The 27,895-nt window shown below is 43.4% G+C and overlaps 1 protein-coding gene across 8 annotated transcripts in view; it reads right to left on the bottom strand.

Moving 5' to 3' along the window:
* MACF1 (microtubule actin crosslinking factor 1) overlaps nucleotides 1-27,895 on the bottom strand; it is a 278,797-nt gene that overhangs the window by 40,014 nt on the left and 210,888 nt on the right. For all 8 annotated transcript variants that reach the window (XM_027775768.1, XM_027775769.1, XM_027775770.1 and 5 more), the window contains 17 exons: nucleotides 25,751-25,912; nucleotides 25,391-25,561; nucleotides 23,489-23,655; nucleotides 18,066-18,225; nucleotides 17,379-17,705; nucleotides 14,243-14,327; nucleotides 13,651-13,892; nucleotides 12,808-13,014; nucleotides 9,352-9,471; nucleotides 8,786-8,893; nucleotides 7,097-7,315; nucleotides 5,832-6,035; nucleotides 5,082-5,090; nucleotides 3,912-4,143; nucleotides 3,029-3,255; nucleotides 716-838; nucleotides 516-617 (listed from right to left, as the gene is read on the bottom strand). In XM_027775768.1, coding sequence (XP_027631569.1) covers nucleotides 516-617; nucleotides 716-838; nucleotides 3,029-3,255; nucleotides 3,912-4,143; nucleotides 5,082-5,090; nucleotides 5,832-6,035; nucleotides 7,097-7,315; nucleotides 8,786-8,893; nucleotides 9,352-9,471; nucleotides 12,808-13,014; nucleotides 13,651-13,892; nucleotides 14,243-14,327; nucleotides 17,379-17,705; nucleotides 18,066-18,225; nucleotides 23,489-23,655; nucleotides 25,391-25,561; nucleotides 25,751-25,912 — 2,865 coding nt within the window. The remainder of the gene's footprint in view (nucleotides 1-515; nucleotides 618-715; nucleotides 839-3,028; nucleotides 3,256-3,911; nucleotides 4,144-5,081; nucleotides 5,091-5,831; nucleotides 6,036-7,096; nucleotides 7,316-8,785; nucleotides 8,894-9,351; nucleotides 9,472-12,807; nucleotides 13,015-13,650; nucleotides 13,893-14,242; nucleotides 14,328-17,378; nucleotides 17,706-18,065; nucleotides 18,226-23,488; nucleotides 23,656-25,390; nucleotides 25,562-25,750; nucleotides 25,913-27,895) is intronic.

Genomic DNA, 27,895 nt, shown 5'->3' with positions numbered 1-27,895 from the left:
GGGATGAATCAAAGCACCTGGTGCCATTTGTGCTTTTAGGTAGTGGGCAGAGGTAATGGATAATGATCTTAATTGTGGAACTACAGATTTAAGAATAGAGCCAACATCATCAGGATGATGCCCAAAACAAACTACGATCTGGAAATAATAAACCCGAGTGAAAGTTAGTATTTCTCTTCACCAGCTGGACAGTTCATAATGTCCTGAAACTCCTATTCTAAGCTGCACTTCAAGATGACCTGGGTTTGGAATCCTGAGCAAACTGAGACTTCCGGAGGAAGGCCAGTTGAGTGAGTAGAAATGCGATAAGCATGCAATGATAAGAATGGCAGGAAGAAAGAACTTTGGCATATTTCTACGAGTGGGAAAGTTGGGCTAGAAATGTAGACACAAACCGACTTAAGCTGTGTGAATGTCACAGGCCTGTGAAAGTGACCCATTCTTGTGCTGAATTCAGAAAATGACAGAGAAGGCAGAACCCGTGGTTCCCTGGTGGCCACCTCCTGGCCACTCACCTGCAGTGTGTCCTGATACTGCACGGCGGCTTGCATGGCATCCTCCAGCTTTTCGAGCCTCTCTCTCCAGGTCTTGTTTAAATTCTCCCAAGCATTATTCATCTAGGGGAAAAAACAACGAATCAGACTCCTCTGTTGATGCCACTCTTCAGCCTGCATCCACTAATGCTCATCTCAATCCCTCATCCATCGCTCCACACCTCATCAATGCTCTTCTTCACTTCGGGCTTCTCCGTTTCTCCACAGGCAAAAATCAAATCTGCTCCAAGGATGCGAATGAACTCCAGCTCCTCGTGTAGACCGTCTGTCTCCTCCTTAATGGTCTGCGTGTAAATGAACAGAATGTAGGCCAAGACAGAAATCAGAAAAGAGCTTTCCAAACTTTGCAACTGTGATTTAGACCCCCACCATAGCAGATGTTCAACAGAACTGTCAATTTCACATGAGCATTTCAATATTTTCAATATTTCACTTCTGTAGATGGTGAAGCTTCAGACTCTAAGTGGCTATTTCCCACATACATACAACAAAAAATATGTATCATATATATGTATGTTTGAAAGTATGGGAAAGGTACAATCAACTTCAATAATTTACCAAAGGCTCATTCCTTCCTTATGCCAAGAGATTATAATTTATAGCCATAAATCTATTACAAAGAAGTATATCGAAAAGGGTAAAATAACAATAAATGTCACAAATTTAATAGGCAATGTAAGTTATATAATCTTGAAAAAGGTCAGGTCTGTGTTAGATCATTAACAGTTGTACATGACCTGCCATTGAAAGAGGTAGAAAGGGGTAGAATTTCTGTATCAAAGAAATAGCTAAAATACAGGGACCAGCAGGTGGTGTGGGGGTTAAGGCGCTGGACACTCCCATATGGCCGACCATGGTTTGAGTCCTGGACCTGGTGGTTTGCTTTCTCACCTTCCCTGTGTGTGTGTGTCTGGTCAAATTAAAAGAAATGAATAAATGAATGAATAAAATTAAATAAATAATTATAGGAAAAAATAGCTAAAATAAAAGAAGTGATACCAAGATAGGTTGGCTTACGATAAACGAACAAGAAGGGGTTGAGAGAGGCATTTAGTAAAAACTAGACACCCAGGCTGGTCCATGGTCTAATGGTTAAGGAAGCTGGATGCCACATGGCCTACCACATGACTCAAGCCCCAGAGCTGGCAGCTTGAAAATCACGCTGGGTGCATGTGCATGCATGCCCCAAATCCTGACAGGATGGAGAACTGGAGAAGGGACTGCAGTGTGACCATATCTCACCAGAGGATACTTTCTCCTCCTTTCTCTATCTTTGGAACTTGACCCCTCAAAAAGACTTGAAAAAGTATTTCAAAATAATGATTGCTATCTCTGATGGGTCCAGAATTGATTCTGTTTCTATTTTTCTACAGTAAAGAAATTTACTATAACAAGCAGATTTTGAAATAATTCTTTTATTTAATTAATTTTATTTGTTATCATTATTTTTTTTCACTTTTTTTTGTTTGAGAGGTATTTGCTACAGGGTGTGTGTGCGTGCCAGAAAGACAGAGAGAAATAGAGATACAGAAAGTGAGAAATCACCCCCCAGGGGGATGGCCATGCTGCAGTCCCTTCTCCATTCTCCTCTCCATCACAGAGCCCACAAGTACTCGAAAGCCGCTGGGGCCGGGACTCGAACCACAGTTGACTACATGGGAGTCCAGAAATATAGCCATTATGCCAACTGCTGGTTCCAATTATTTTTAAATTTGATTAGAGAGACAGAGTGAGAGAAAGGGAAAGTGAGAAAGCAAGTCACCAGGTTTGGAACGCAAATTACACTCAGCTATGTGGGAGTCCAGTGCCCCAACCATGACACCATGTGCTGGCCCATAAGCAGGTATTCTTTTAAGTGGAAAAAGTCTTAACTTTAAAAAAGTACTTTAAGGGCCAGCAAGTGGCATGGTGGTTAAGGTGCTCCTCTTCCACATGGTTGACTACAGTTCAACCCCGGACCTGGTGGCTTGCTTTCTCATGCCCCCTTCATACAACTCCTCTGGTCAAATTAAAAAGTAACAATAATAAATAAAATTAAGTAATTCTTAAAAAAAAAAAAAAAGTACTTTAGGGGCCAGTCAGCAGCATGGTAGTTAAGGCAGCTGGATCCCATGTGGCTGACTAGGCTGACTAGGCTGACTAGGCCGACTGTGTGGTTTGAGTCCTGGACCCTGCAGCTTGAAAAACTTGCCAGGTGTGTGTGTGTGTATACCCAAAATCTTAAAAGGAGAATGGAGAAAAGACTATAGTGTGACCACCCACTAGGGGTGAGTTCTCACTCTCCTCACATCCTTTCAGCAACTGCAGGCACATAACACAATTGAACCCCCAAAATCAATTAATCAAGTAATTAATAAAACAACAAAATTTTAAGGCATTCAGCTTGACAAAGGGGTTAATGCAACATAACACATGTAGATAAAGTGTTTCTTGGAGGTCAAACGTGTAGGAGAAGGGGTCTCAGTTTTCCTCACCTCAGCAGCTTCAACCTGCTGTTTAATGATGGACGGGTCGATGCCGGGGCTTTCCAAGTCGTGGACGATATCCTGGGTATCTTTGATGGTGGTCAGGAGGGCTGCCATGTCATACCAGAACTTCTCTGCCAACTCAAGGACATCAAGGAATTTGATTTCTCGCTCTTCGGCCCGAGCTTTGATGTCCTCCCAGAAGAATACCATCTGGTCCAATTTATCCTGGATTTCTGGGGGTGGCGTGGGGGGGGGTGAGGAAGATGTGAATAGAACTCTCTCAGAACTGGAAATCAGTCTCATTGGAAATTCCATCTAATTCGATACTTTCAAGCAAACTTTCTTAAACACTCTAAAAAGTTGTAATTGAAGGACAGTTTTCTACTTTAGCTTTATTATCATTACTTTTAAATGAGCATTTTTTGCTTATGTTGGTCTCTCACAAAGGGAATCAGAGAGGCAACCTGGAAAGGAGCTGTCCACGAATACAAAGGTACTGCCAGGACCCCAAATCCCGAAGTTACAAACGGGCTGAGATAAGAACTCCATTTCCGCCGCTCTGTGTCGAACTTGTTGTACACTTCCCATGGATAATGTTATAAAAGATGGTTATGTTCTAGCCACTATTGATACTGCAAGTTTGCTCACATCAGGGGTTAAAGGAGCATTTGTTTCCTGGCCTGGGAATCTAACTGGCAATTGTAACTTTGTTTCAATGGGGAAATGTGTCCTGAATCACAAATGACTTCCAAATGACTTTCTGGAATACTCATTACTTGGAAACTGTCTTTATATTCAAGGAAATGCATCTGGTGGGATGCTGGAGATAGCCACAGCTTGGAATCGATTCTACTGATTTTCTTTAAAAACAACTAGGTCCACCGAGTACCTTTTGCAGCCAGATCCTTGTCGGCTCCCTGAGATCTCCCAATGAGCTCTTCTCCACGGCGCTTCAGGGCCTCGAAGGACGGCTGCAGCTTTTCGAGCTCCACGGCGGCACTCTTATTGTCGCCGATGCACTCTCTGATCTTGTCTACTTCGGCAGGAATTAGGGGGGGCATTCGCAGGCGAGAGGACAGGTTCTCCAGAGTCTCCAACATAGGCTCGATTTTATCGTGGAACTAAACAAAGGGTGGAATGTGAGCCATCACCATAATACTCACCGCACTTCTCGGGGGAACGCTAGGGAGTGGGGACAAGACTGAAAGCCACTACGGCACAGGGCGCCCTGAGCTCACCTCACCCAGTGACGTTAAATGTTGGGCTTGGATAAGACACTGTTTTGGGCACAGTATATCAGAGCTGCCCATCACACCAAAAAATGACAAGATTTATTTTAAGAATCAAAGGATAATAATATATTAGAAACCAACTCAAATCATTAGTGCTGCCACAGTATTTTCTCCTATTTCGACTGATGTGACGAGAAAGGGACAAGACCATGAAACTGGTGAGAGTCAGTGTGTCAACATCTCAGATGACAGTTGCATGCAACAAATCAGACCGAGAAGTTAGCTGCCCTCCACCAGCTGCATAAACGGGTGGGGAACTTAATATGCCACAAGACCTGGCATGCAATTTAACGACCCAACCCGCCATATGGAACACAAAAAGGTAAATGTTGGCATGATGAAAGGTAACTAAGGAAGGCCAAAGCTAACTTTATTCTTAAAGAACCATTAACCTTCCAACTTTGCTGGCACTTTGAGTAACATGACTACAGTGGTAAAATTCTCACTGATCACCTGATGCAAAGGGAACAAAATAAATGAATAGACTTCCTAAAAAAGCTACTTAAATCCCACTGTGGACTCATTAATTCAAGTGAAGCTTACCAATTTTAAGTGTCCTATTAAAACAAAAAACCGTGGTGGGATTTTCTTATCAAAATCACTTCCCATCACTTCCTCATTTCCGTGTTCCACCCCCAGTGAAACTGGCACTATAAACCACACTAGTCAGATCCAGTCCACTAAAGGTACAGGAAAATTCCTGATGGATAAAGCCCGCCACTTCCAGCTCCATAACACCCTAATCCCAGCGGGGGTGGGGACCTTACCTCTGTGATCTGCAATGGTGGGCGCGGTCAACACAACAATGAAATGTGACGATGTGGGGAGGACAGGAGCAGGCAGCGACAACACACAGTAACACATTCCACAATGTGAGTGAGAGATGGGACGGGAGGTGGGGGAGAAACTTGAGTAAGTACAAATATTAACCAGGAATACTGACAACACATAGGAATAAAATACCCAGACACGACGCAAGTGCCACTAACGGGAATATATTAGTTGAGAAGTATGTAGTTACATGCTGTCAACTCCACTGCTGGTGCTTTCTGCTGCCCTCTGGCTCTCTCTTCTCCCTGCTCAAGCATCTCTGAACTAGAAACTACTCAATAGCTGGTGGCCTCCTGGGTATTCCAAGTGATATGCTATCACGCTCAGCCTCAAAGTAACGGGCTCAGTAAGATAAACCTGACCTGTTGAGGCAGGCGTTGCTTTTAAATCTGCAAGATAAATTTACCCCAAATCATTGCTGGTAAAGGATCATCGAACACGTTTTCAGGGAAACCATCAACAGAAAATATGTTTCAGCCAAGATGCATTGTACCCTCTCACAGTGTCAGTTTATCAATGTTTCTCGGAATAAAAATGCAGATTGGCAAAGCTTCCTCCTCTACAGATAGTGTGTTACCAACAGCTGTTCTGGTCACTTCCGAGCACAGAGGCATGCCTGATACAGGGACCACTGTCTGTTAGGATTAACGGGCAGACGGAGTTACACGGGTGGGAGACACACGTACCTGGGCAGACTGGGAGACGGCCTCGTCCAGAGCCAGGGCCCGCTGACGCACCTCCTCCTTTATTTGGGCATATGTGTTTTCTGCTTTCTGGTATTTTTCTTCCACCATTTCTCCTTCCTCAGGGTTTAACTCCTTTAGCTGTGGGCCTATCTTTAGTAGCTTATCAATATGAGGTTTGTGTTCAGCAATGGATTCCCTTAATTGCTATGTAAAGAATTACAGAATAAAACATAAGGAGCATTGTTATGCCAATATGTTTAGGTATTTTGTTCAGAGCTAATACCTGTTCTATGAGGAATAAACTGAATTGTTAAAAACCAGCAAGTCAGGTGGGCTCTGTGGTATAACTGTAAAGAACTACTCAAGAGAAAATGGATCCCATGTGGCAACTGGTTTGAATCCCTCGCCTGGTCAGCCTGAAATGTGCCAGGAACAGGCGCACGTGCCCGAGATCCGACCAGCTGGAGGCCTGGAGGAAGGGGTAGCAGCATGGCCAGACTGTGGGGGTGCTCATCACTCTCTCCCCCTCTGACATGGGCGCACACATGCTCTATCATGGATAAAGCCAGTCCCAGGATTGCACCATTTGTGGGGGGACAGAAATCTCAACACCTGAATCTTGGGCTGACGCCTTGGGATTTGTCTGCCTCCCCAGGGCGAGATGCTGAGCAGGGTAAGCTATGAACAGCGATGTATCTGGTGACTCCTTGACTTCACTAGCGTCTACTTCCAGTTTACAGCCCATTACTTACAGGAATATAGGAACGCAAAACAGCAGAAGCCATAAACCAGAAATAAAACAAGCATGAAAGTAAGAGTCTTAATGGTAACAGCATTAGTTCAAATACTTGCAAGTTTCCCCCTCATCTTAACCACATGCAGCGAATGTTTTCTGACATTCCTTCACAGGGCTCCCTCTGGCCAGGGCCTACCCAAGTGGGAATGGTGGTAGGCCACGCCTTCAGTCTAACAAACCCAGTGTCCCTGGAAATGTTTTCAATACCCTTGATTTTTAGTTAGTTCTTTCTTTACCTCTGTAGTACCTAGGCTCTCAATATCCCCATCATTTTATTCTTTAACTGGTTCATATTAAACAATGAAGGGAATACTTCAGATAAGCATTTTCACTGTGCAAGGAAATCCTAAGAATTAGGGTGATGTTCCTAACGTGGAACTTGCACCCAGTAGGCACTAAATCGTGCTTTCAGTAAATTATGGCGCCAGTTTTAGTCTCGCAGTAAAATAAAACGTGGCCTGCTCCTCACCCTCATTTCCTCCTGCTGCTGCCTGAGCTGCTCGTGATCGACGGCGGGAGGCGGTAACTGGGCTATCAGTGCCCGAGTCTCCTCAAGCCACGGGCTGAGCTCTTCGTAAGTTTCCCAGAACTGGTTCACCAAGACCTGGGCCCGCTCCAAGCGGGCATACCGCTCTGAGTTGAGTAGGCTGACGGCCTCGTATTGCTGTACCAGAGACTCCGTCTTTTCCTGTGAGCGAACGAGCAAACAGTGTACGTGTTACTACTATGAACCCTTCTATGAAAGTGTGTGTGTGTGTGTGTGTGTGTGTGTGTGTGTAAAAAGTCTACAGATGTGACTTGGCTAAGACACACTGTATTAATGCTGGGAAATACCAGGTTGTGCACTGTAATTGCACAGTGATTGGGGCAGGCAGGTGGCATGGTGGTTAACGGTGCTGGACTCCCACATGGCCGACTGTGGGTCCGAGTCTTTAAAGATTCTTTTAAAATTCTTTTTAAAAAAGAATTATTTTATATAACTTTATTTATTTATTCAAATTTGACCAAAGAGGGACAGAGTGAGAGAGAGAGAGGGAAAGTGAGAAGGCAAGCTGCCAGGTCCAGGACTAGGACCCACAGCCGGCCACATGGGAGTTCAGTGCCTTAACCACCACGCCACTTGCCAGCCTTAAATAAAATAATTCTTAAAAAAAAAAAGAAAAGAAAAAGGAAAGAAAACCACTCTGGGTGCGCATATGTTCATGCCCCAAATCTCAGAGGAGAATGGAGGAGAGTGATCGTGGAGTGGCTATCCTCCCTGGGGGTTGACTTCTCACTCCCCTCGTGCACTCTGTTTCTCGCTAGTGAGCTTGTGTGCCCTATAGCAAAAACAGGGTGGGGGGGACCTCATCTCAGGGACTATGATGACGTCTTTGCTATCAAGTTCTATTTCTTTCCTTCCTCTGATAAAAAAAAAAAAATCTTCAGAAACCTGGCATTAATGTTTCCAATATTTAGGATGAGTAGCTCAGTCCACTTATGAAGATTTCTGAGGAAATGGTGGTTAATCACACTCTTTATAAAAACAAACCAAACTGGCCTACAGATGAACTCTCTTGGCCAATCCTTTTAAAGGTGGGTGTCCAGGGGCCAGTCCTGTAGCGTAGGATGAAGCCCCGTGCACAGGGCGCAGGATCCCGCATGGATAACCGCAGTCGAATCCCAGCCACGCTGGGCACCTGTGCCCAAAATCCCAGTGAGGAGGAGGAATGAGGAAAAGGGTTGCAGTGTGGCCACGGGGTGCGTACGGGTGGGTAATTTCTCTCTAAGATACACACACACTCTCTGGCATAAAATTTAAAATAAAAAAAGGGGGGGATATAAACTTTTAGAAGTACCCAAAAAAGAAATTAACATCTTCTGAAAAAACTGCCATAAAAACTTGCCAAGTAATTCAAAGCTCCCTGCCTATGGACCAAGAATAAGGAGCAAACCCTCTGTTCTAATGTGTATTTCACATGATATAGTACAGCTGTTTAGACATTTGTGAATGCAGGGTCAGGAGTCAGAATATCAAGTTGGGCTTTAGTAATAATCGGTAAACAAGAAAGTCAAGGAAGAAAAAGGTTTAAGGTTTTCCATCATCATTTCACAACTGCACTTCTAATTCACCATGATGAAGGCAAGAAGGATACGGTAAGAGATGACTGTAATTCACCTGTAATACAGCTTTCTGCTCCTCTCCACATGTGCCAAAGATGTCCCCCCGGTGACTGAAGAGTTCATCCATTGAATCTTTGTGTCGAATGATATCGATGGAGAAAGCCTTTGAAAAGTAAACTGTACTGAAGTCAAGAAGTAAAAGGCTCCTAGGCCCGGACTAGTGAAAGACGCAAGCTATGAGAAATTCCTTGCCATAAAGCCACATCAAAAATGGTTCTAAGTTTGACACTTTGTTTACCCAACATCTTTAATGTTTATTTCTTTTCCTTGTTTTTTTCCAATGCTTATCTTTTAGTAGCTAACAAAAATATCTTCCCTCCTAAATATCATCCAATAAATTGCTAACCATTCTTTCCTAGATTAATGGGCCTATTTTAACTTTTTCACAAAGCAAAAAAATCTCTTCTTCACTCCAGCCGAGTATACTTAAAATTAATCTCTATTTACTATCATGACATTAAATCCTTCCACTTGGGATAAGAAATAGTCTTCTGGTCACACTAAGCTACTGATGACTCCCCCAGCTCTGGACATAGCAGGGCGCATCGGGGCTATGCTTACCTTCTGCACCTGCAGCTGAGCTGTGGTCTGGTCCTGTTCCAGGCGAATCGGACCCAGGGCCATCAGCTTCCGTTTTGTTTCAGCGACCCAAGCTAGTTCTGCATCAGCAGCTTGCTCATACTAATAAACATATTAAAGAAAAACTTAAAATTATATACAGCTAAGGGCTACTTTTTACAACTATAATTTATTCAAACCAGAAAGCTTGGATCTTCAGAAATGTAGTTTGTTTTCCACCAAGTAAAATCAAAACTGGGGAAGATGTTATCAACACAAATTGAGATGCAAACAAGTGAGCTGGCCCTTGTAGCACAGCAATCAAATGTTGAGCTTAAAAAGTTGGATCCCACAAGGCCAACTGAGGTTCGAATCCCAATACCAGTGGCTTGAAAAACACACCAGGTATGTGTGCAGGCAAGCCCCAAACCCTAACGGGGTGGAGAAATGGAGGAAAGTAGATCGTGGCATGACCCTGGCCCAGGTTGGGGGTGCTTTCCCTCGCTTCCTCTCTCTCTGGTGATCTTATGTGCCCACTGGCAATTCACAAAAAGTAAACAAGTTAAAATTGGTATTTCACATTCTTTGAAAGAGGTTACAGAACCAGTTAGTGGTCCCATAGTTAGAAACAAGTAGAAACTGACTTCCTTCAAAAGAAATATACTTCTAACCAGAGAGCTTTCATGAGGCCGCTCAGGGCCAATCCTCTTTTCCTGCCCAGACACTAAACAGAGATCTTTAAATATAAGCCTCGCATGGCCCCAGACAGCTGAGTCAAGTTAACCTGGAAGTACCTGCTCAGCTGAAGATGCTTAAGAGCCCAGAACACCAAGCCTTTAAATGGTTATGTAATAACAAAATCCAAAAACCTAAATGTCTGCTGTTTCATGAAGGTCCCTCAATCTTTTCTCTCTTCCTCTTGTCTTTTGCCAACCTATGCCTTTTTTTTTTCTTTTTTTAATTGCTGTCTTGGGACCAGCCAGCGGTGTAATGGTTACGTTGTTGGACTCCTACATGGCTGACCACAGTTCACGTCCTGTACTCGGCGGCTTAAACTCACATTGGGTGTGTATGCGTGCATGCCTAAAATCTTTAGAGAATGGAAGAGAATGGATTGTGGTGTGGTCATTCCCCTAGGGAGGTGTGATTTCTCATTTTGTCTGTCTGTCTCTCTGGTGAGTGCAAAAATCTCTCTAAAAAAACCCAGCGTGCTGTCTTTATTCATGAGAAAATGCACGTGCATGCATGAGAGAAGAGCACCCTCCCAAGGGTCTGGTCACACTGTGATCCCCTTCTTCCGGTCCTCCAAGCAGTCAGGTTTGGGGCACATGTTTGCATGTTCAGGGTGTTTGAGGCTGACCAGGCTGGGTATTTGACAGCAGCTTGCTCATACTAATAAACATATTAAAGAAAAACTTAAAATTATATACAGCTAAGGGCTACTTTTTACAACTATAATTTATTCAAACCAGAAAGCTTGGATCTTCAGAAATGTAGTTTGTTTTCCACCAAGTAAAATCAAAACTGGGGAAGATGTTATCAACACAAATTGAGATGCAAACAAGTGAGCTGGCCCTTGTAGCACAGCAATCAAATGTTGAGCTTAAAAAGTTGGATCCCACAAGGCCAACTGAGGTTCGAATCCCAATACCAGTGGCTTGAAAAACACACCAGGTATGTGTGCAGGCAAGCCCCAAACCCTAACGGGGTGGAGAAATGGAGGAAAGTAGATCGTGGCATGACCCTGGCCCAGGTTGGGGGTGCTTTCCCTCGCTTCCTCTCTCTCTGGTGATCTTATGTGCCCACTGGCAATTCACAAAAAGTAAACAAGTTAAAATTGGTATTTCACATTCTTTGAAAGAGGTTACAGAACCAGTTAGTGGTCCCATAGTTAGAAACAAGTAGAAACTGACTTCCTTCAAAAGAAATATACTTCTAACCAGAGAGCTTTCATGAGGCCGCTCAGGGCCAATCCTCTTTTCCTGCCCAGACACTAAACAGAGATCTTTAAATATAAGCCTCGCATGGCCCCAGACAGCTGAGTCAAGTTAACCTGGAAGTACCTGCTCAGCTGAAGATGCTTAAGAGCCCAGAACACCAAGCCTTTAAATGGTTATGTAATAACAAAATCCAAAAACCTAAATGTCTGCTGTTTCATGAAGGTCCCTCAATCTTTTCTCTCTTCCTCTTGTCTTTTGCCAACCTATGCCTTTTTTTTTTCTTTTTTTAATTGCTGTCTTGGGACCAGCCAGCGGTGTAATGGTTACGTTGTTGGACTCCTACATGGCTGACCACAGTTCACGTCCTGTACTCGGCGGCTTAAACTCACATTGGGTGTGTATGCGTGCATGCCTAAAATCTTTAGAGAATGGAAGAGAATGGATTGTGGTGTGGTCATTCCCCTAGGGAGGTGTGATTTCTCATTTTGTCTGTCTGTCTCTCTGGTGAGTGCAAAAATCTCTCTAAAAAAACCCAGCGTGCTGTCTTTATTCATGAGAAAATGCACGTGCATGCATGAGAGAAGAGCACCCTCCCAAGGGTCTGGTCACACTGTGATCCCCTTCTTCCGGTCCTCCAAGCAGTCAGGTTTGGGGCACATGTTTGCATGTTCAGGGTGTTTGAGGCTGACCAGGCTGGGTATTTGACATGCGGTTGCCATATGAGACCCAGCTTCCTGTGAGCAGTGCATTTCTGGTGTATCACAGAGCCAGCCCATTATCTAATACTTAAAGAGAAAAGTAAGCTTCTTGCGAACATGGACGTTTCCTATTGAACCATCCAGCCAAGGCTAGGAACAGAACTAAAAAAACAATACGGAGTCAGAGCAAAAACCTGTGTGATTCAGGAGGCATGTTCATTGTTATGAACCGAAGGGATCAGGTCATACACACATGTGCACGCAAGCGTGTGTGTATTTTATGCACAGGACATTAACAGGTACATATCCAGCTACATAACTTTTTTCCAGAAAGCAGGAAGGAAAAGAGATCAAGGGAAATATGACACCTGTGTTTACTGAGAGGGATCTATTTTAAATGGTTCCGCTATTTTGGTTTGCATATTTGATAGTAATTATAGTTCTTGGTTCCTTCCCCTCTTGCAGTGCTAAGACAGTTGATTATGTCCAACTAAACTGCTTGCATTTGAACCCTTTGGGTGTAGATACTATGTACTTTAATCATCCTGACCTGCTTAGCAGGGCGTTAGCTGAGGAAAAAACTCACACAGTCTCTTCTCTACAGTTCTGTTCAGGGGGTCAGTATTTTGGGCCAAACCAGGATCTAACCTCACAAGCCTCTACCCAATCATTTCCCATCACTGAAGTATGTTCGTTGCATCCAGTTTGCCGTGACCTTATTCTTATTCCTGAGCCTGTATTCATGTGGACCGTACGTACTCCATCTCACGCATCTACCCCCATTACCTAAAATATCATCGCGGAGGTATTACAGACATTACCTGCTGTGATCTCTGAATAGCAGCATCAATTTCATCCACCCTTTGTCCAACAGTGTCACTGACCAGTTTGTACTGCTCGTTGGCATCAGACACAAGTTTGTCCAGCCCTTCTCTGGCTCTCCAGGGCACCAGCTCTAAGAGAGCGTGGCTCACCTCATTCACAGTGTCCAACACCAGCCTGTGCTCCATGACCTCCTTCTTTAACTCCTAAGGAGGGAAAAAAGGTTTCAGGCCACAACTTGCTAAATAAAGCACCGAGCCGCTGTGCTGGGTGGAGAGTGCTCTCTCTACCACACATCCCAGCAGGCACTGACCTCCTTCCTTCGGTTATTTTTTTCTTGTCTTAGATTTTTCAATCATTCTGAAGCCCGACTCTAGGTTTAGTTGTGGCTTACTAAGAACTGTCTGCGAGACTTCCTAAGTCAGACTGTCTCTAGGTAAAACAATAGTACAATCTTTTTTTTTTTCCTTACTTCTATATGCAAATGAAATGAAAAATACTGCTTTAACCATAGGCGCTGAACCACACGGTGTACGTGCCACGTAAAGCTGCACTACATCCTGCGGGGCAGTCAAATGCAACCGTAAAGCACTCTTACAGAATGAAGCACGAAAGTAAATTATAAAGGGTTATGTATGAAGTAGTCTTCCTGGACAGTGAGGATTCCATTTCTCTCTTCTTCAAGCCATTACCACGGACTCTCACATACGTCTTTAATTCAAATCTTGCTGTCCACGTAAGGAAAGGAGGCACAGAGCAATTTTTGGTTTAGATTCAAGGTTAAGGATTCTAATAAAGAGGAAACCATTCTCTCCTTTTACAAAAATAAGACAACAGCTCACCTTCTGTCTTTGCTGAAACTGGGGTATCTGCTCCCCTGTGGGAGACTGTCCTCCGCTGGCTGCCAGCTCCTCCTCCACCTCCCTCAGCCACCCGGTGAGCTCCTCATACGTGGACTGGAACTTGGTGGCCAGCTGCCGGGCTTGCTCTAAAGTCCTGAGGGCCTTGGAGCTGGTGACTGTGATGTCTGCGTAGCGCGTCTTTATGCCGTCCAGTTTCTCCTGGATGAGTAACACCTCTTCACCTGAGCCAGACAGCACACAGTTACTCACGTTTAAGAGACCAGGGAATGAGGGGTCCCTCCAACCACTCGTTCTTCGAATCGGAGCTTAAATTTTATAAATGCTCTTTCCCCATGGTAGTGACTTCGCCTAAAATCCCGCACTAAGGGTAAGGACCTGTCGGTGAATGCTGGACTGGAGGGCAGGAGGAATCGCGGTCTATACCCGGATGTGACATAACGAAATCTTTCAGTTTTTAAACTAAGCTTCTCACAGATACGAGGAGAAGGGGCTAAGGAAGGGTGTTTCTCCCCTGCATACGTGGTTATCTTTGAAACCGTAGAGGGGCTACGAGATGCACTTCTCAAAGTACCTGTGGTTTGTTTCAGAAGAGCCTGGCCATTTTTAATAGCTTGATCTACATTCTTTTTTCTATTAACAATCTCTTCATTTAAAGCCTGAAAGGAAAAAAATACCATTAATCCCCAAACTGTGGTTTGACAAAAGGAAAGAAATGTGAGATCTTTAAGAGAGCAAATTTAAAGGAAAGAGATGAGTATCAGTTCAGTAAAAACTCAGATATGATTCCCTCATTGCCTCTGTGGTTGTCCCATCGATTACTGAGAATGATGAAATCAGTTACTTAGAGTCAAGCTTCCCTCTGTGCTGTCTGAGAAGAGATCTAGGATTACATCAGCTCTGCCAATGTACGGTTACCAAACCCAAACCCAAACCCAAACCCGAGAGAAGCAGGATTCACCAAAAATGTCTACCATATCCAAAATAAAGAAATTGAGAAAAAGTTAGAACAAGGTCAGCAAAAATAGACTGACTTTAGTCAGAATTCTGGTTAAAACTTTTTCCATTTGAAGTTGATGAAGCAAAAGAACCTTAAAACTATTGAAGAGACATTGCTTTGCCAATTTTCTATCACCCCCCCCAAAGAGATTTCTTAAAAATGGAATGAAAAAGACAAACTTTTCTTTCTACTATAATGACACAGAATCTGTGGAACGTGGGCATGTCAGTTCCAGAAGTATTCTAAAAGTTACAACTACGTGATACAATCCTGGCACTATTTAGATATATCTGGTCTTGTTAAAGCACACTTTGTCATAAAACCACTCAAATGGAAAACTAGCGGTCCCTTACCTAGGACGTAAACTGCAAGTTGGAGCTGAGATGGTCCCTGACCATAGTCTGTACTATCTTCTAGAACTACTGATTGGGTTTGTTAAAAACATGCATTTCTGGGACCAGCGGATGGCATAGAGGGTGTGTTGCTGGACTCCCACATGGCTGACTACAGTTTGAGTCCTGGACCAGATGGCTTCAAAATCACACTGGGCGTATGTGCGTGCGTGCCCAAGATCTTGTGAGAAGAATGGAGAAGGGATTGCAGCATGGCCATTCCCTCCGGGTGGATGATTTCTCTCTATCTCTTGGTCTCCCCAGTGAGCATATGTGGCCTATAGCAAAAAATCTCTCTAAAAGAACCACATGCATTTCCGTGGAGTAGAAATAAAATAGATTAGAGCTGAGCACCAAGTCTAAACTCTGTACTTATGGACAAAATAAAGTTGAAGTGTTTAGAATGAAGGGGGGGAAAAAAAGAAGAGAAAGAAATGAAGAGAAACATAAATCAAAACGACAAAATAACTTAGTAACATAACCAGTAAGAATGGAAAACATGAATACCAGGTGGCCAGCATGCTGTCTCTGCAGGACATCCTGCTTGTAATCCTTTACGAACACTGAACTGAGCTTGTCCTCAACCTCGGCCAGCCAGTTGAGCACCTCCACCTCCTCCTCCCCGAACAGCCTAGCGTCAGACAGTGCTTGTTCAAGCAGGGCTGCTTTCCGACAGCACCGGTCTTGAATCTCACTGTATCGGGCCTGCAAGGCGTCTAGCTTTTCTGACAGCACACTCTGCTCTGCAGAACATGTCAGGGAGGAGAGGGACTGCCCAATTCTGACTGCCTGGTCCACATCTGCTGCATGGTTTTCTATTTCTTCCTCCAGAGCCTGGAAATCCAGATGGAAAAAATGAACAACAGAAACAAAATAAATGAAAAGTAAACACGAAACAATGAGTAACAAATGACATAAAAGTTAAATAATGAAAAAATTCACCTACAGAAAGGCAAAAATAATATCAAGATTGGGAACAACAGCTGTTTTCTCTAATGGTAGCCTATTAGTCAATTTCTATTTTTACTTCAAGGATATGGCTTTTTCAATGGATTAAATGACCATATTTTAAGTCAAACTCGGCAAGACAAAAAAAAAGCCACAAAACACATCTAGAATGCTGCAGGCGGTTTTCTAATTCCTAGTAGGTCTAACTCCAGTTCCGTGTCTCCATTGCCCACGGCTGCGTCCTACCTTGTGCCGAACGATCTGCTGCTGTATTTTGGCGGTCTGTGTGCCGACGGGCTCTGAGTTAGCAAGCTTTTTCTCTGTGACGGATAAGAAGTCAGAAATAGGCTCGGTTGTCTCGTGGAACTGTTTGGCCAGAACCAGGATATCTTCCAGCTGTTTTTGCCTGCACAAATACACAGAACAAGTTGCTCAGGAAGAAAGTCACATTAATAACACTACATTCATGGGACCAACTGTGACGGTTACGTTGCTGGACTCCCCCTGTAACTGACTGCAGTTTGAGTCCCAGACCCAGTAACTTAAAATTCACACCAGATGCATGTGCATGTGTGTCCAAGATCTCAAGAGGAGAATGGAGGAGGACGGACCACAGTGTGGTTATTCCCCCAGAGGGTGATTTCTCTTGGTCTCTCTGGTACATGCACATGCCCTATAGCAAAAATCCCTCTCTCAAAAAATAACAAAGCACTATATTCAGTAAAAGAACAGCCTTTACAGGTACAGCTAAAATACTAATAGGAAAGAGAACACGTAGCACTTTGCCACTCTAAAGGTTTTCACAGTGCTGCGTCATTCTGACACCATCATCACCTTGGGAGGGTGGGCAAAATAATGACCCCTCTATGATAAAAGAGAAAACCAACCCTGAAAGCTTTAAGAAAGATCTGTCCAACCAGCTCTGGGACCAGCGGATGGCATAGAGGGTGTGTTGCTGGACTCCCACATGGCTGACTACAGTTTGAGTCCTGGACCAGATGGCTTCAAAATCACACTGGGCGTATGTGCGTGCGTGCCCAAGATCTTGTGAGAAGAATGGAGAAGGGATTGCAGCATGGCCATTCCCTCCGGGTGGATGATTTCTCTCTATCTCTTGGTCTCCCCAGTGAGCATATGTGGCCTATAGCAAAAAATCTCTCTAAAAGAACCACATGCATTTCCGTGGAGTAGAAATAAAATAGATTAGAGCTGAGCACCAAGTCTAAACTCTGTACTTATGGACAAAATAAAGTTGAAGTGTTTAGAATGAAGGGGGGGAAAAAAAGAAGAGAAAGAAATGAAGAGAAACATAAATCAAAACAACAAAATAACTTAGTAACATAACCAGTAAGAATGGAAAACATGAATACCAGGTGGCCAGCATGCTGTCTCTGCAGGACATCCTGCTTGTAATCCTTTACGAACACTGAACTGAGCTTGTCCTCAACCTCGGCCAGCCAGTTGAGCACCTCCACCTCCTCCTCCCCGAACAGCCTAGCGTCAGACAGTGCTTGTTCAAGCAGGGCTGCTTTCCGACAGCACCGGTCTTGAATCTCACTGTATCGGGCCTGCAAGGCGTCTAGCTTTTCTGACAGCACACTCTGCTCTGCAGAACATGTCAGGGAGGAGAGGGACTGCCCAATTCTGACTGCCTGGTCCACATCTGCTGCATGGTTTTCTATTTCTTCCTCCAGAGCCTGGAAATCCAGATGGAAAAAATGAACAACAGAAACAAAATAAATGAAAAGTAAACACGAAACAATGAGTAACAAATGACATAAAAGTTAAATAATGAAAAAATTCACCTACAGAAAGGCAAAAATAATATCAAGATTGGGAACAACAGCTGTTTTCTCTAATGGTAGCCTATTAGTCAATTTCTATTTTTACTTCAAGGATATGGCTTTTTCAATGGATTAAATGACCATATTTTAAGTCAAACTCGGCAAGACAAAAAAAAAGCCACAAAACACATCTAGAATGCTGCAGGCGGTTTTCTAATTCCTAGTAGGTCTAACTCCAGTTCCGTGTCTCCATTGCCCACGGCTGCGTCCTACCTTGTGCCGAACGATCTGCTGCTGTATTTTGGCGGTCTGTGTGCCGACGGGCTCTGAGTTAGCAAGCTTTTTCTCTGTGACGGATAAGAAGTCAGAAATAGGCTCGGTTGTCTCGTGGAACTGTTTGGCCAGAACCAGGATATCTTCCAGCTGTTTTTGCCTGCACAAATACACAGAACAAGTTGCTCAGGAAGAAAGTCACATTAATAACACTACATTCATGGGACCAACTGTGACGGTTACGTTGCTGGACTCCCCCTGTAACTGACTGCAGTTTGAGTCCCAGACCCAGTAACTTAAAATTCACACCAGATGCATGTGCATGTGTGTCCAAGATCTCAAGAGGAGAATGGAGGAGGACGGACCACAGTGTGGTTATTCCCCCAGAGGGTGATTTCTCTTGGTCTCTCTGGTACATGCACATGCCCTATAGCAAAAATCCCTCTCTCAAAAAATAACAAAGCACTATATTCAGTAAAAGAACAGCCTTTACAGGTACAGCTAAAATACTAATAGGAAAGAGAACACGTAGCACTTTGCCACTCTAAAGGTTTTCACAGTGCTGCGTCATTCTGACACCATCATCACCTTGGGAGGGTGGGCAAAATAATGACCCCTCTATGATAAAAGAGAAAACCAACCCTGAAAGCTTTAAGAAAGATCTGTCCAACCAGCCAGTGAAAAGCAATAGTAGAATGAGGATTAGAATGAAATCTTTCTCCTTATACCACACTGACACATATTAAAATGAAATGCGGCTCATGGAATAAAGTTTAACGGTGTCAAAAATTCATCAGTCTCTTTTCTTTCCAACTTAGGCCAGGCAGAATGGCTCCTGCAAAGACTGGTAAGAAGATGGGTCATTCTGCCATCACCGAGGTGGTGACCCGGGAATACACCATCAATGTTCACAAGCGCATCCATGGCATGGGCATCAAGAACCATGCCCCGGGACCAGCAGTTAGCATAATGGCTATGTCGCTGAACTCCCATGTAGTCGATCCCAGTTTGAGTACCAGACCCAGTGACTTAAACATACCCTGGGTGCGTGTGTGTGCGTGCCCAAGATCCCGAGAGGACAATGGAGGAGAAGGGATTGTGGCATGGCCATCCCCCCGGGAGATGATTTCTTGCTTTCTGTCTGGCTGGTGAGCGCACACACCCTATAGAAAAAAAACTCTCAAAAAAAAAAAAAAAAAAAGAAAACAAACATGCCCCTTGCCCCTCGGGCACTCACAGAAACCCAGAAATTCACCACGGAGATGGGGACTCCAGATGTATGCACTGATACCAGGCTCAACAAAGCCATCTGGGCCAGAGGAGAGAGGAAAGTCCACATCGTCTCCGTGTGCGGTCGTCCAGAAAAGGAAATGAGGATGAAGACTCAGCCAGCAAGCTCTACACTCAGGTGACCTACCTGTTACCACTTTCAAAAATCTACAGTCAATGTGGATGAACACTAACTGCTGATTTTCAAATTAAGTTATAAAAAAACAAAAGAAAAACTCATCAGTCTCCATTTCCCTTTCCCTATCCCTGCTACCTTCACTCGTGAGTAGAGAGCACCCAAAGGGCAAAGACAATATAGATCAATGACCTCCCTACCCATCGCCCAGAACTCCAGTTAGGCTTCTAGTAATCTCTAGGCCTAGAACGCAACCTCAAATCTAGAGTTAAGGAAAAAAAAAAAAAAAAAAAAAAAAAAAAACCCAAAAACCCCTCAGAATGGCTAAATTAGCCAAAACACACAGCATCCAAAAGAAGCGTGAAGTTCACAGCTCACTTGAAATAACTCTTATTTATTTAATAAAACATCCACATGAAGCTTGAATCAAGTTGTTTATAGATTAAAAGCAGCAAATTACAAAAGGAAGAGCCATCCTGAACAAAGGCTGACAAGGAAGAGACAAGAAAACCACCACAAAACAGATTAGTGATGAAAGACCAGGCTGGCCCGTGGCACTGTGGTTGAGGCAGGTGGATCTCACGTGGCCGACTGTGCGGTTCATATCCTGGACTCAGTGGCTTGAGAAACTTGCCAAGTGTGCATGTGTGTGTGTGCCCAAAATCCAGAAGGAGGGAGAGGTGGAGCATGGACCGTAGTGCGACCATGCCTGTGAGGGTGCTTTCTCACTCTCCTCCTGAGAGTGCACTAGGTGCCCTCTGACAAATTGAAGGGGGAAAAAAGGTTATAATGCTGACTTTGAGTCACTGAGAACAAATTAAATAATGTATTGTTTGAAAAGTCCTGGGAATGGGGACCAATAGGTGTCATGGTGGTTAAGGCCCTAGACACTCTCACATGGCCGACCATGGTTTGAGACCTGGATCTGGTGGCTTGCTTTCTCACTTTCCGTCTCTTTCTTTCTCTGTGTCTCTCTCTGGTCAAATTAAAATAAATGAATGAATAAATAATTAAAAAAAAAAATTTAAAAAAAAAAAAAAAAAAAAAAAAAAAAGCCCTGGGAGCATTCAATGCACTGTCATTCACAAAATCATTACTGACCACCTCCTTTTGTGTCAGGTCCCGACAAACATATTTTAAAGAATGATTTATTTAATCCATTTTTTACTTTTTAATTTGACCAGATAGAAACAGAGAAAGAGAGAAAGGTAAAGCGAGAAAGAAAGCCACCAATTCTGGGACTCGAACTGCAGTTGACCATGTAGGAGTCCAGCTCCTTTAACCACCCCACCTCCTGCTGACCCCCAAACTTATTTCAATAAGAAATGGTTTAAATAAAGACTTGGCACCTTAGTTATCTGGAAAGTTACTTTTATTTGAATATGAAGAAAAACTTATTTTTAAGTGGCACCTAAGAATAGGATTTCCTTTCGTTGTTTGTTTATTCCAGTTTTTGAAATACATTTTTGATTAATGCAACTAAAACATTTAGTTTTAAATATTTATTACTAAAGTAGAAGTTCATTTTTTAAAGAATTATTTATTTAATCTTATTATTATTTTCTAATTTGACCAGAAAGAGACAGGGAAAGTAAGAAAGCAAGCTGCCAGGTCCAGGACTCCAACCACAGTTGGCTATCTGGGAGTCCAGCACCTTAACCATCACACCACCGCAGGGTACAGGAGGCTCATTTTTTAAAAAATGACTCTAATTTCTTGTTCTGACTCATCTCTGACTTTGGAATTTGGAAGTCTGAAGAATTCAAAGTAGTAAGTTTTAGGTACTGAAGAGAAGAGCTAAAACAACTTATAAGCACCGAATATCCAAACTTAAAAAAAAAATGATAATAAACGTTTTTAGAATGTCTTTAATAAATGAAACTCTTAGGCCAGACCCATGGCCTACTGGTTAAGGGAGTTTGAACTGCTGACTGTACATTCAAATCCTGGACCCTCCAGCTTAAAAAAACACCCTGGGCGCACATCCCAAATGCAGATAGGATGGAGAAACGGAGAAGGGATTAGAGAGTAATCATGCCCAACTCAGGAGAGCTTTCTCTCTCTGTCTCTCTTTGGCAAACACATGTGTCCTCTGGCACAGAATAATTAAAAAACAATGAAACTACTCATTTTTCTCTTTAAAGTAATGTCCCAGAAACTTTATTAAGCCAGCCAGGAAGACAGAAACAAGTGGGATGGAAGGAAAAAGTTATAAAAAAGACACATTAGAAGCAAACCCATGACTTTTTCTTTTTTTGAGAGGTTTTTGCTATAGGGCGCGTGCGCTCACCAGAGAGAGAGAGAGAAAGTGAGAAATCAACCCCCGGGGGGATGGTCACGCAACAATCCCTTCTCCTCCATTCTCCTTTCGGGATCTTGGGCACGCACGCACACGCACCCGGCATGTTAAGCCACTGGGTCCGGGACATGAACCGAGGTAGACTACGTGGAAGTCCAGCAACATAGCCATTATGCTAACTGCTGGTCCCCAAACCCATGACCTTAATGAGCTTATGGGCCAAAAAGTTAAGCAGTTAAGAGACAGAAAAAGTTATTCTCTGCTGGGGGGATGATGTTTCACAGAAGAGAGAACAAAAGCATTTCATGAGATACACCACCATCAGAAAGCAGGCTTATAAAATTGACAAGATACTAAGGAACTAGCTACAGTTTATTTATAATATGAGGAGGAGGAGAAGAATGAAAAGTAAGAACGGCAGGTTAGGGTCAAACAGCAGAGAGCTTCTTTATATGTTGGATTTAAATGTTTTAGATTTGACTTAGCAGACAACAGGGAACCATTACATGTCTGAGCATGGGAAGATATGGTCAGTGGCTTCGTGAAAATGTTCACCTACGACCAGGAGACAGAAAGAAGGGAAGGTCTGAAGGTAAGCAGTCTAGAGGGATTAGTGACTAGTTAGGGAGCTGCTGCGACAGCCCAAGGAAAAGCTCTTAAGTCACAATCTGAGGTAGGAGAGTAAGAATTAGAGCAGTGGGTCTACAAGAGAGACCCTCAGAAGTAAAATGGACATAATTTAGCATCCTGATGGATGTGGGGCACAAAGGTGGCATCAAAGAAAGACTAGGCTTTGAGCCAAAGTAGCTGCAAGGATAATGATACCGTTAATGGAAACGGACAGATAGAAAAGGAAAAATGCAGTGCAAATCTGGAAATAAAGTAAGTTGAATTATTTCAGTTTTGCTTTTCCCACTAATATGGGCACGCCACAGTTCGCAACTCAGGTAAGAACGCAGCACATCAAGGGCAGGTGGAAGTAAAGAGACTGAAGAGGACTTTACTCGAAGAGTGCCGTCGGCTTCCTAGAAAACTTCAAGGGTAAAACAACAAATGATCAGCTCTCCCACTAGTCCCGATTTCTGATCGGCTGGCATTTATTTTTAAAACTGGGAACAGTACGAACTGAAAGTAAAGATGTCCATGTGACTTATTAAGTTCAAGTGACATGAGAGTTACTTATAGCTACAGAGAGAGACAGCACTTCCTTGGAGGAGGGAAGGATACCGCCTGTCTTTTGGCCATTTACCGAAGAAAACCCATGCATCTCATGAATGCCCGTATATTTAACAGAACCACAGACCAGCTCTCCTAGATATAAACCATCTAATATTAGGGTGAAGCGAAAGAAATATGACCAATTTTGATCCCCAATATCCAAAACATTATTTATAATTATCAAAGGGAAAGAAAATGTTTTAAAAACTCAGAAAACAACTTGGCTGGGTAGCAGAAGCCTGCATCTGTCGTTGAGAACCACGATTACCCCACAGCTGCCAACGCAAAGCTGCGAGTCTGCAGTCCTCAGGAATCAAGGGGAGCTGCAGTGCGTTTCCTCGGAGACATTCTGGTTATGAGGGTCGTCTTCACATAAATGCCAATAACCATCTCCCAAATCACTAGATGAATCACCTGGGAGCTTTTGGAGCATTTTAGTGATAAGTCAAAAACAAGAAAACACAAATGTCTGTCCCCTTCCTCGAAATCTCTTAGTCTTACCTGGCTGCTGCCTTGCTGAGCAGTTCAGTCCACCTACTCTCAAGACTTTCCAGCTGCCCGGTGATTTTCTCTCGATCGGCCAGCTCAGCTGACTGGGCTATTCTGCCTCCTTCTGCTTGAAGCATGTCCACCGTGGCCTTTCGATCATCTAAGAGTCGCTGGAGCAACTATTTTACACACGTTTAAAGAGAATGAAAAGTGATAACATAGGAGCATTTAAAAATCTGAAATAGGAAAAATGAATGAGCAAACCAAACCCCGTATCCTGCCAAATCCTACGCTTACTTGAGTAACAGGGACAAAACCCACCACCATGTGGATTTTCCACACACTTGAATTTTTACATGGAATAGTGACTGCAAGTAAGTGACTAGCAGGGACCAAGAAAAAAGTTCCTAGAAAAAAGGTGTAGAGAGTGAGGTCACGGGTATGTTAATTAGCTTGATTATGGTACACCTTCTAGTGTACATGCCAAAACATGCTGTATGCTGCATAGATACATTTTTTTATTTGTAAATTATACCTGGATAGAGCTGAGGGAGTCCAGTATCATGGCTATGTCACTGGACTCCCATGGAGTCGACCATGGTTCGAGTCCTGGACCTGGTGGCTTAAACTCACGCCGGGCGCATGTGTGTACATGCCCAAGATCTCGAGAGGAGAATGGAGGAGAAGGGACTGCAGCATGGCTATCCCCCTGGGGGTGAATTTTCACTTTTTATCTCTCTGTCTCTCTGTCTTTCTGGTGAGCGCACACACTCTATAGCAACCCCCTCCCCAAAAAAATTCCCTTGGGGGTAAATTTTTAAACAAGAAAAGGATGTACCGAAATAGGAATAAAACCAACCAAATGAACACACAGAACTTTGTACAAGACAGCCAACATCATTTTGAAAATTGCTGACCCTGAAAACACCCGAAACCTCTTCATATAAAACTATGGGTGAAATAACAAAATTGAGGGAACCAGCAGTTAGCGTAATGGCTATGTCGCTGGACTCCCACGTAGTCGACCGCGGTTTGTGTCCCGGACCCGGTGGCTTAAAACTCACACCGGGCGCGTGTGCATGCGTGCCCAAGATCCCGAGAGGAGAATGGAGGAGAAGGGATTGCGGCGTGACCATCCCCCCTGGGGGGTGATTTCTCGCTTTCTGTCTCTATGTCTCTCTCTGTCTGTCTGGCGAGCGCACGCGCCCTACAGTGAAAATCTCTCCAAAAAAAAAAAAAAAATCAAAATTGAATGCATGGGGGCAGCAAGTGGCATGGTGGTTAAGGCACTGGACTCCCACATGGCTGACTGTGGCTCAAGGTCAGGACTTGGTAGCTTGCTTTCTCACTTTCCTTCTCTCTCTCTCTGATGAGTACATGTGCCCTATACAAGTTAAAAATTAATAGTAATAATAAAATACAATAAAAAATGTGCACGAATAATCAAAACCGTTCAGTCTAATATACTCCACAGTAAACTAGCAGATTAAAATAAGATGATGTCTATTCTTGTAGCCTAGTAGTGAGGGAGTCCAATTCCACATGGCTGTCCATGGTCTGAATCCCAGCCCCAGCAAGTTAAAAAATATGCCAGGCACTTGCGTGTACATGCCCCAAATCCAGGCAAGATGGAGAAATGGAGAAGGGATTGCAGTGTGAATTACATCCCACTGTGAGGTGCTCTCTCCTTGTCTTTCTATCTGCCTATGGTGAGCACACGTGCCCTGTGGTAATTAAAACACAAATAAGATAAGATGATGACAGTTAATTTTTACCTTACTTTTCAGGATGACACAAAGTATATTTGGATTCTACTAAAACTCCTGAACTGCTCTTTAAACTGGAAGCACATGTGTTGTCTAGCACTCCCCAGGGCTGTTACAGCTAGCTCACTGTCCCAACATTCTCACTTACCTTCTGTTCTTGGATCTGAGCTTTCACCACTTTATACTCGGCAGATGGAGGTTTCTGATTGGCTATGAGCTCCTCAGTGTCTGCCAACCAGCTGAGCAAGGGCTCCAAGGCATCTTGAAACTTCCCACAATGCAACAAAGCCTCCTGTAGTTGTGCGATTCTTTGCGCAACCTGTACCACACACACGTAGGCTCATTATGAGGAAGGAGAGAGCAGTTTTAAAAATTGCTACAGACCCTTATTAGTAGCTAGAGATTTAATCACTCATCTCCTATGTGCACTGGGGTTCCAAAGAAGCTTAAATTTAGATGTCTCCTCTATGCCTCTGTTCTCAGTACACTTGTTACTCTTGTCACTCACCTTCTTATTCAGTGTATTCCATCGAGCATTGATCTCTTCCATGTCATGTTCCAAACCTTGCACATCACAGTTTTTTCCTGCACTCTGAATTAATCCCTGGCCGAGTCCGTTCACCTGCTGCAATTTCATCTGAAGAGGATCCACTTGCTCTTTCTGAAACATCTAGATAATTACAAACCAAAGATTTAAGCTAAAGGCTACCAGACACTGTATACCACAGTGACTCGTTATTCTTGGGAGATTTCTGATTGAATGAAGAAGAGCTGGGAACAACAACAAATAAACAACAAAAACAACACGAATAGAACCCAAAAAACAAGCCACTTGCACAGCAAAACACCAGGGTGACACGTGTCTTCACATTTCAGTACACTCTCCTATGGATGATGTGTAATTACAGAGTCATGCCAGTACTTAGGCTTTCGTCTGATCAGTCGTTTTTAAAAAAACATCCTGTTTAATGTTTAATGCAAAAGCTATAGGGAATAGAGAAGCATCAACCCCAGACTAGCGTAAACTGAAATGGACATGAGTCCTAAAAGGGAAGAATGATATCAAATGACTTGTACTTAAGACAGAAAGTACCTTGGGGAGTAGTCTTAACTGACCGCTGATCACAGGCGATGATCTTCCCTGATGAGGACTAATAACTCACTTAGTCAAACACATTAAAGAGCTGAAAAATGCCAACCCCATAGATGAATCCCCCTGAGGCCATTTAACTTCATTTGTTCCAGGGCCACAGCCAACAATGTTGAAACAGTACCCCTTGTCACAAAGGGAAATGGGCCAGTAACAACTTCAGATGCACTCCCCAAGGAAGATGCAGGTAGGTAAGAAATATTTAAAATAAAAAAATACTGTATATAAACAAAAATTTCAAATAATATAAACAGCCTGGATTTAATTCCACTTTCTTTTTTCTAATATAAAAAGGTCTTTCAGGGAGCTAGCAAATGATACAGCAGTTAAGTCAAGTACATGCGCCCTAAGGCAAAAAATCCTTTACAAAAAAAAGTCTTTCAGTTTCTGTGACATAGGTCAGTCAATTAAGGCCGGAGATGACAAACTATGGGAGAGAACTAAAAAAAGAGGGACCAGCAGGTGGTGTAATGGTTACGTTGCTGGACTTCCACGTAGTTGGTCCTAGTTCGACTCCCAGACCTGGTAGCTTAAAACTTGCCAGGTGCACATGTACGTGTGTGCCCAAAATCTTGAGAGGAGGATGAAAGAGAAGGAACTGTGGCATGACCATCCCTCTATCTCTCTATCTCTCTATCTCTGTCTCTCCAGCAAGCACATGTGCCCTATACCAAAAATCTCTTAAAAAAAAAAAAAAAAGAGGGTAAAAGTACTACTCAGTCATAAAGAACAATAACCTATAGACACCAAATAGATAAACCTATTAGACATACCACTACCTAAAGCAAGTCAGGTTATGAAAGACAAATACCGAATGGCCTGCTTTAACATACACCGAATATCCACACTCTACCATGGAAAAGGAAAGTTTTGACGGAAAAGAAGATAGAGAAATGCTGATACCAGAAGCTGGACAGGGGTAGGGGAGAAAATGATCAGCCACCAGAATGCATGCAAACAAGCGGGATGGGTTCAGAATGCTTTCTCACCACGCGAAGTGAAAAACAGCCACTCTTCAATATGTTAATACATCCCCTCTCTCTCCATAAAAGCAAACCCTAGACCTATCAAATGTACACAACATAATCCAACGTTCAATGCTAAGGATGAATGTATACGTGATCACTATACTGTGAAAAACCATACCGTATCCCCCACACAAATAATAAATTTTAAAACAGAATGAGAATCCACGATACATTTAAAAAACAAATACAATAATTACTGTTAAAAATGTATGTGGATCGGGACCAACAATTGGCATAATGCCTATATGGCTGGACTCCCACGTAGTCGACCGTGGTTCAAGTCCCAGACCTGGTGGCTTAAACTCAAGCTGGGTGTGTGTGCGTGCGTGCCCAAGATCCTGAGAGGAGAATGGAGGAGAAGGAATTGCGGTGTGGCCATCCCCCCGGGGGGTGATTTCTCACTTTCTGTCTCTCTGTCTCTCTCTTGTCTTTCTGGCGAACACATGTGCCCTATAACAAAAACCTCTAAAAAAAA

The sequence above is a fragment of the Tupaia chinensis genome, unplaced genomic scaffold (genome assembly GCF_000334495.1).
Source record: "Tupaia chinensis unplaced genomic scaffold, TupChi_1.0 Scaffold000604_1, whole genome shotgun sequence".
Lineage (NCBI taxonomy): Eukaryota > Metazoa > Chordata > Mammalia > Scandentia > Tupaiidae > Tupaia > Tupaia belangeri.
The sequence above is the reverse complement of the archived record's forward strand: the minus strand, read 5'-3'. Positions and strand labels throughout refer to the sequence as shown.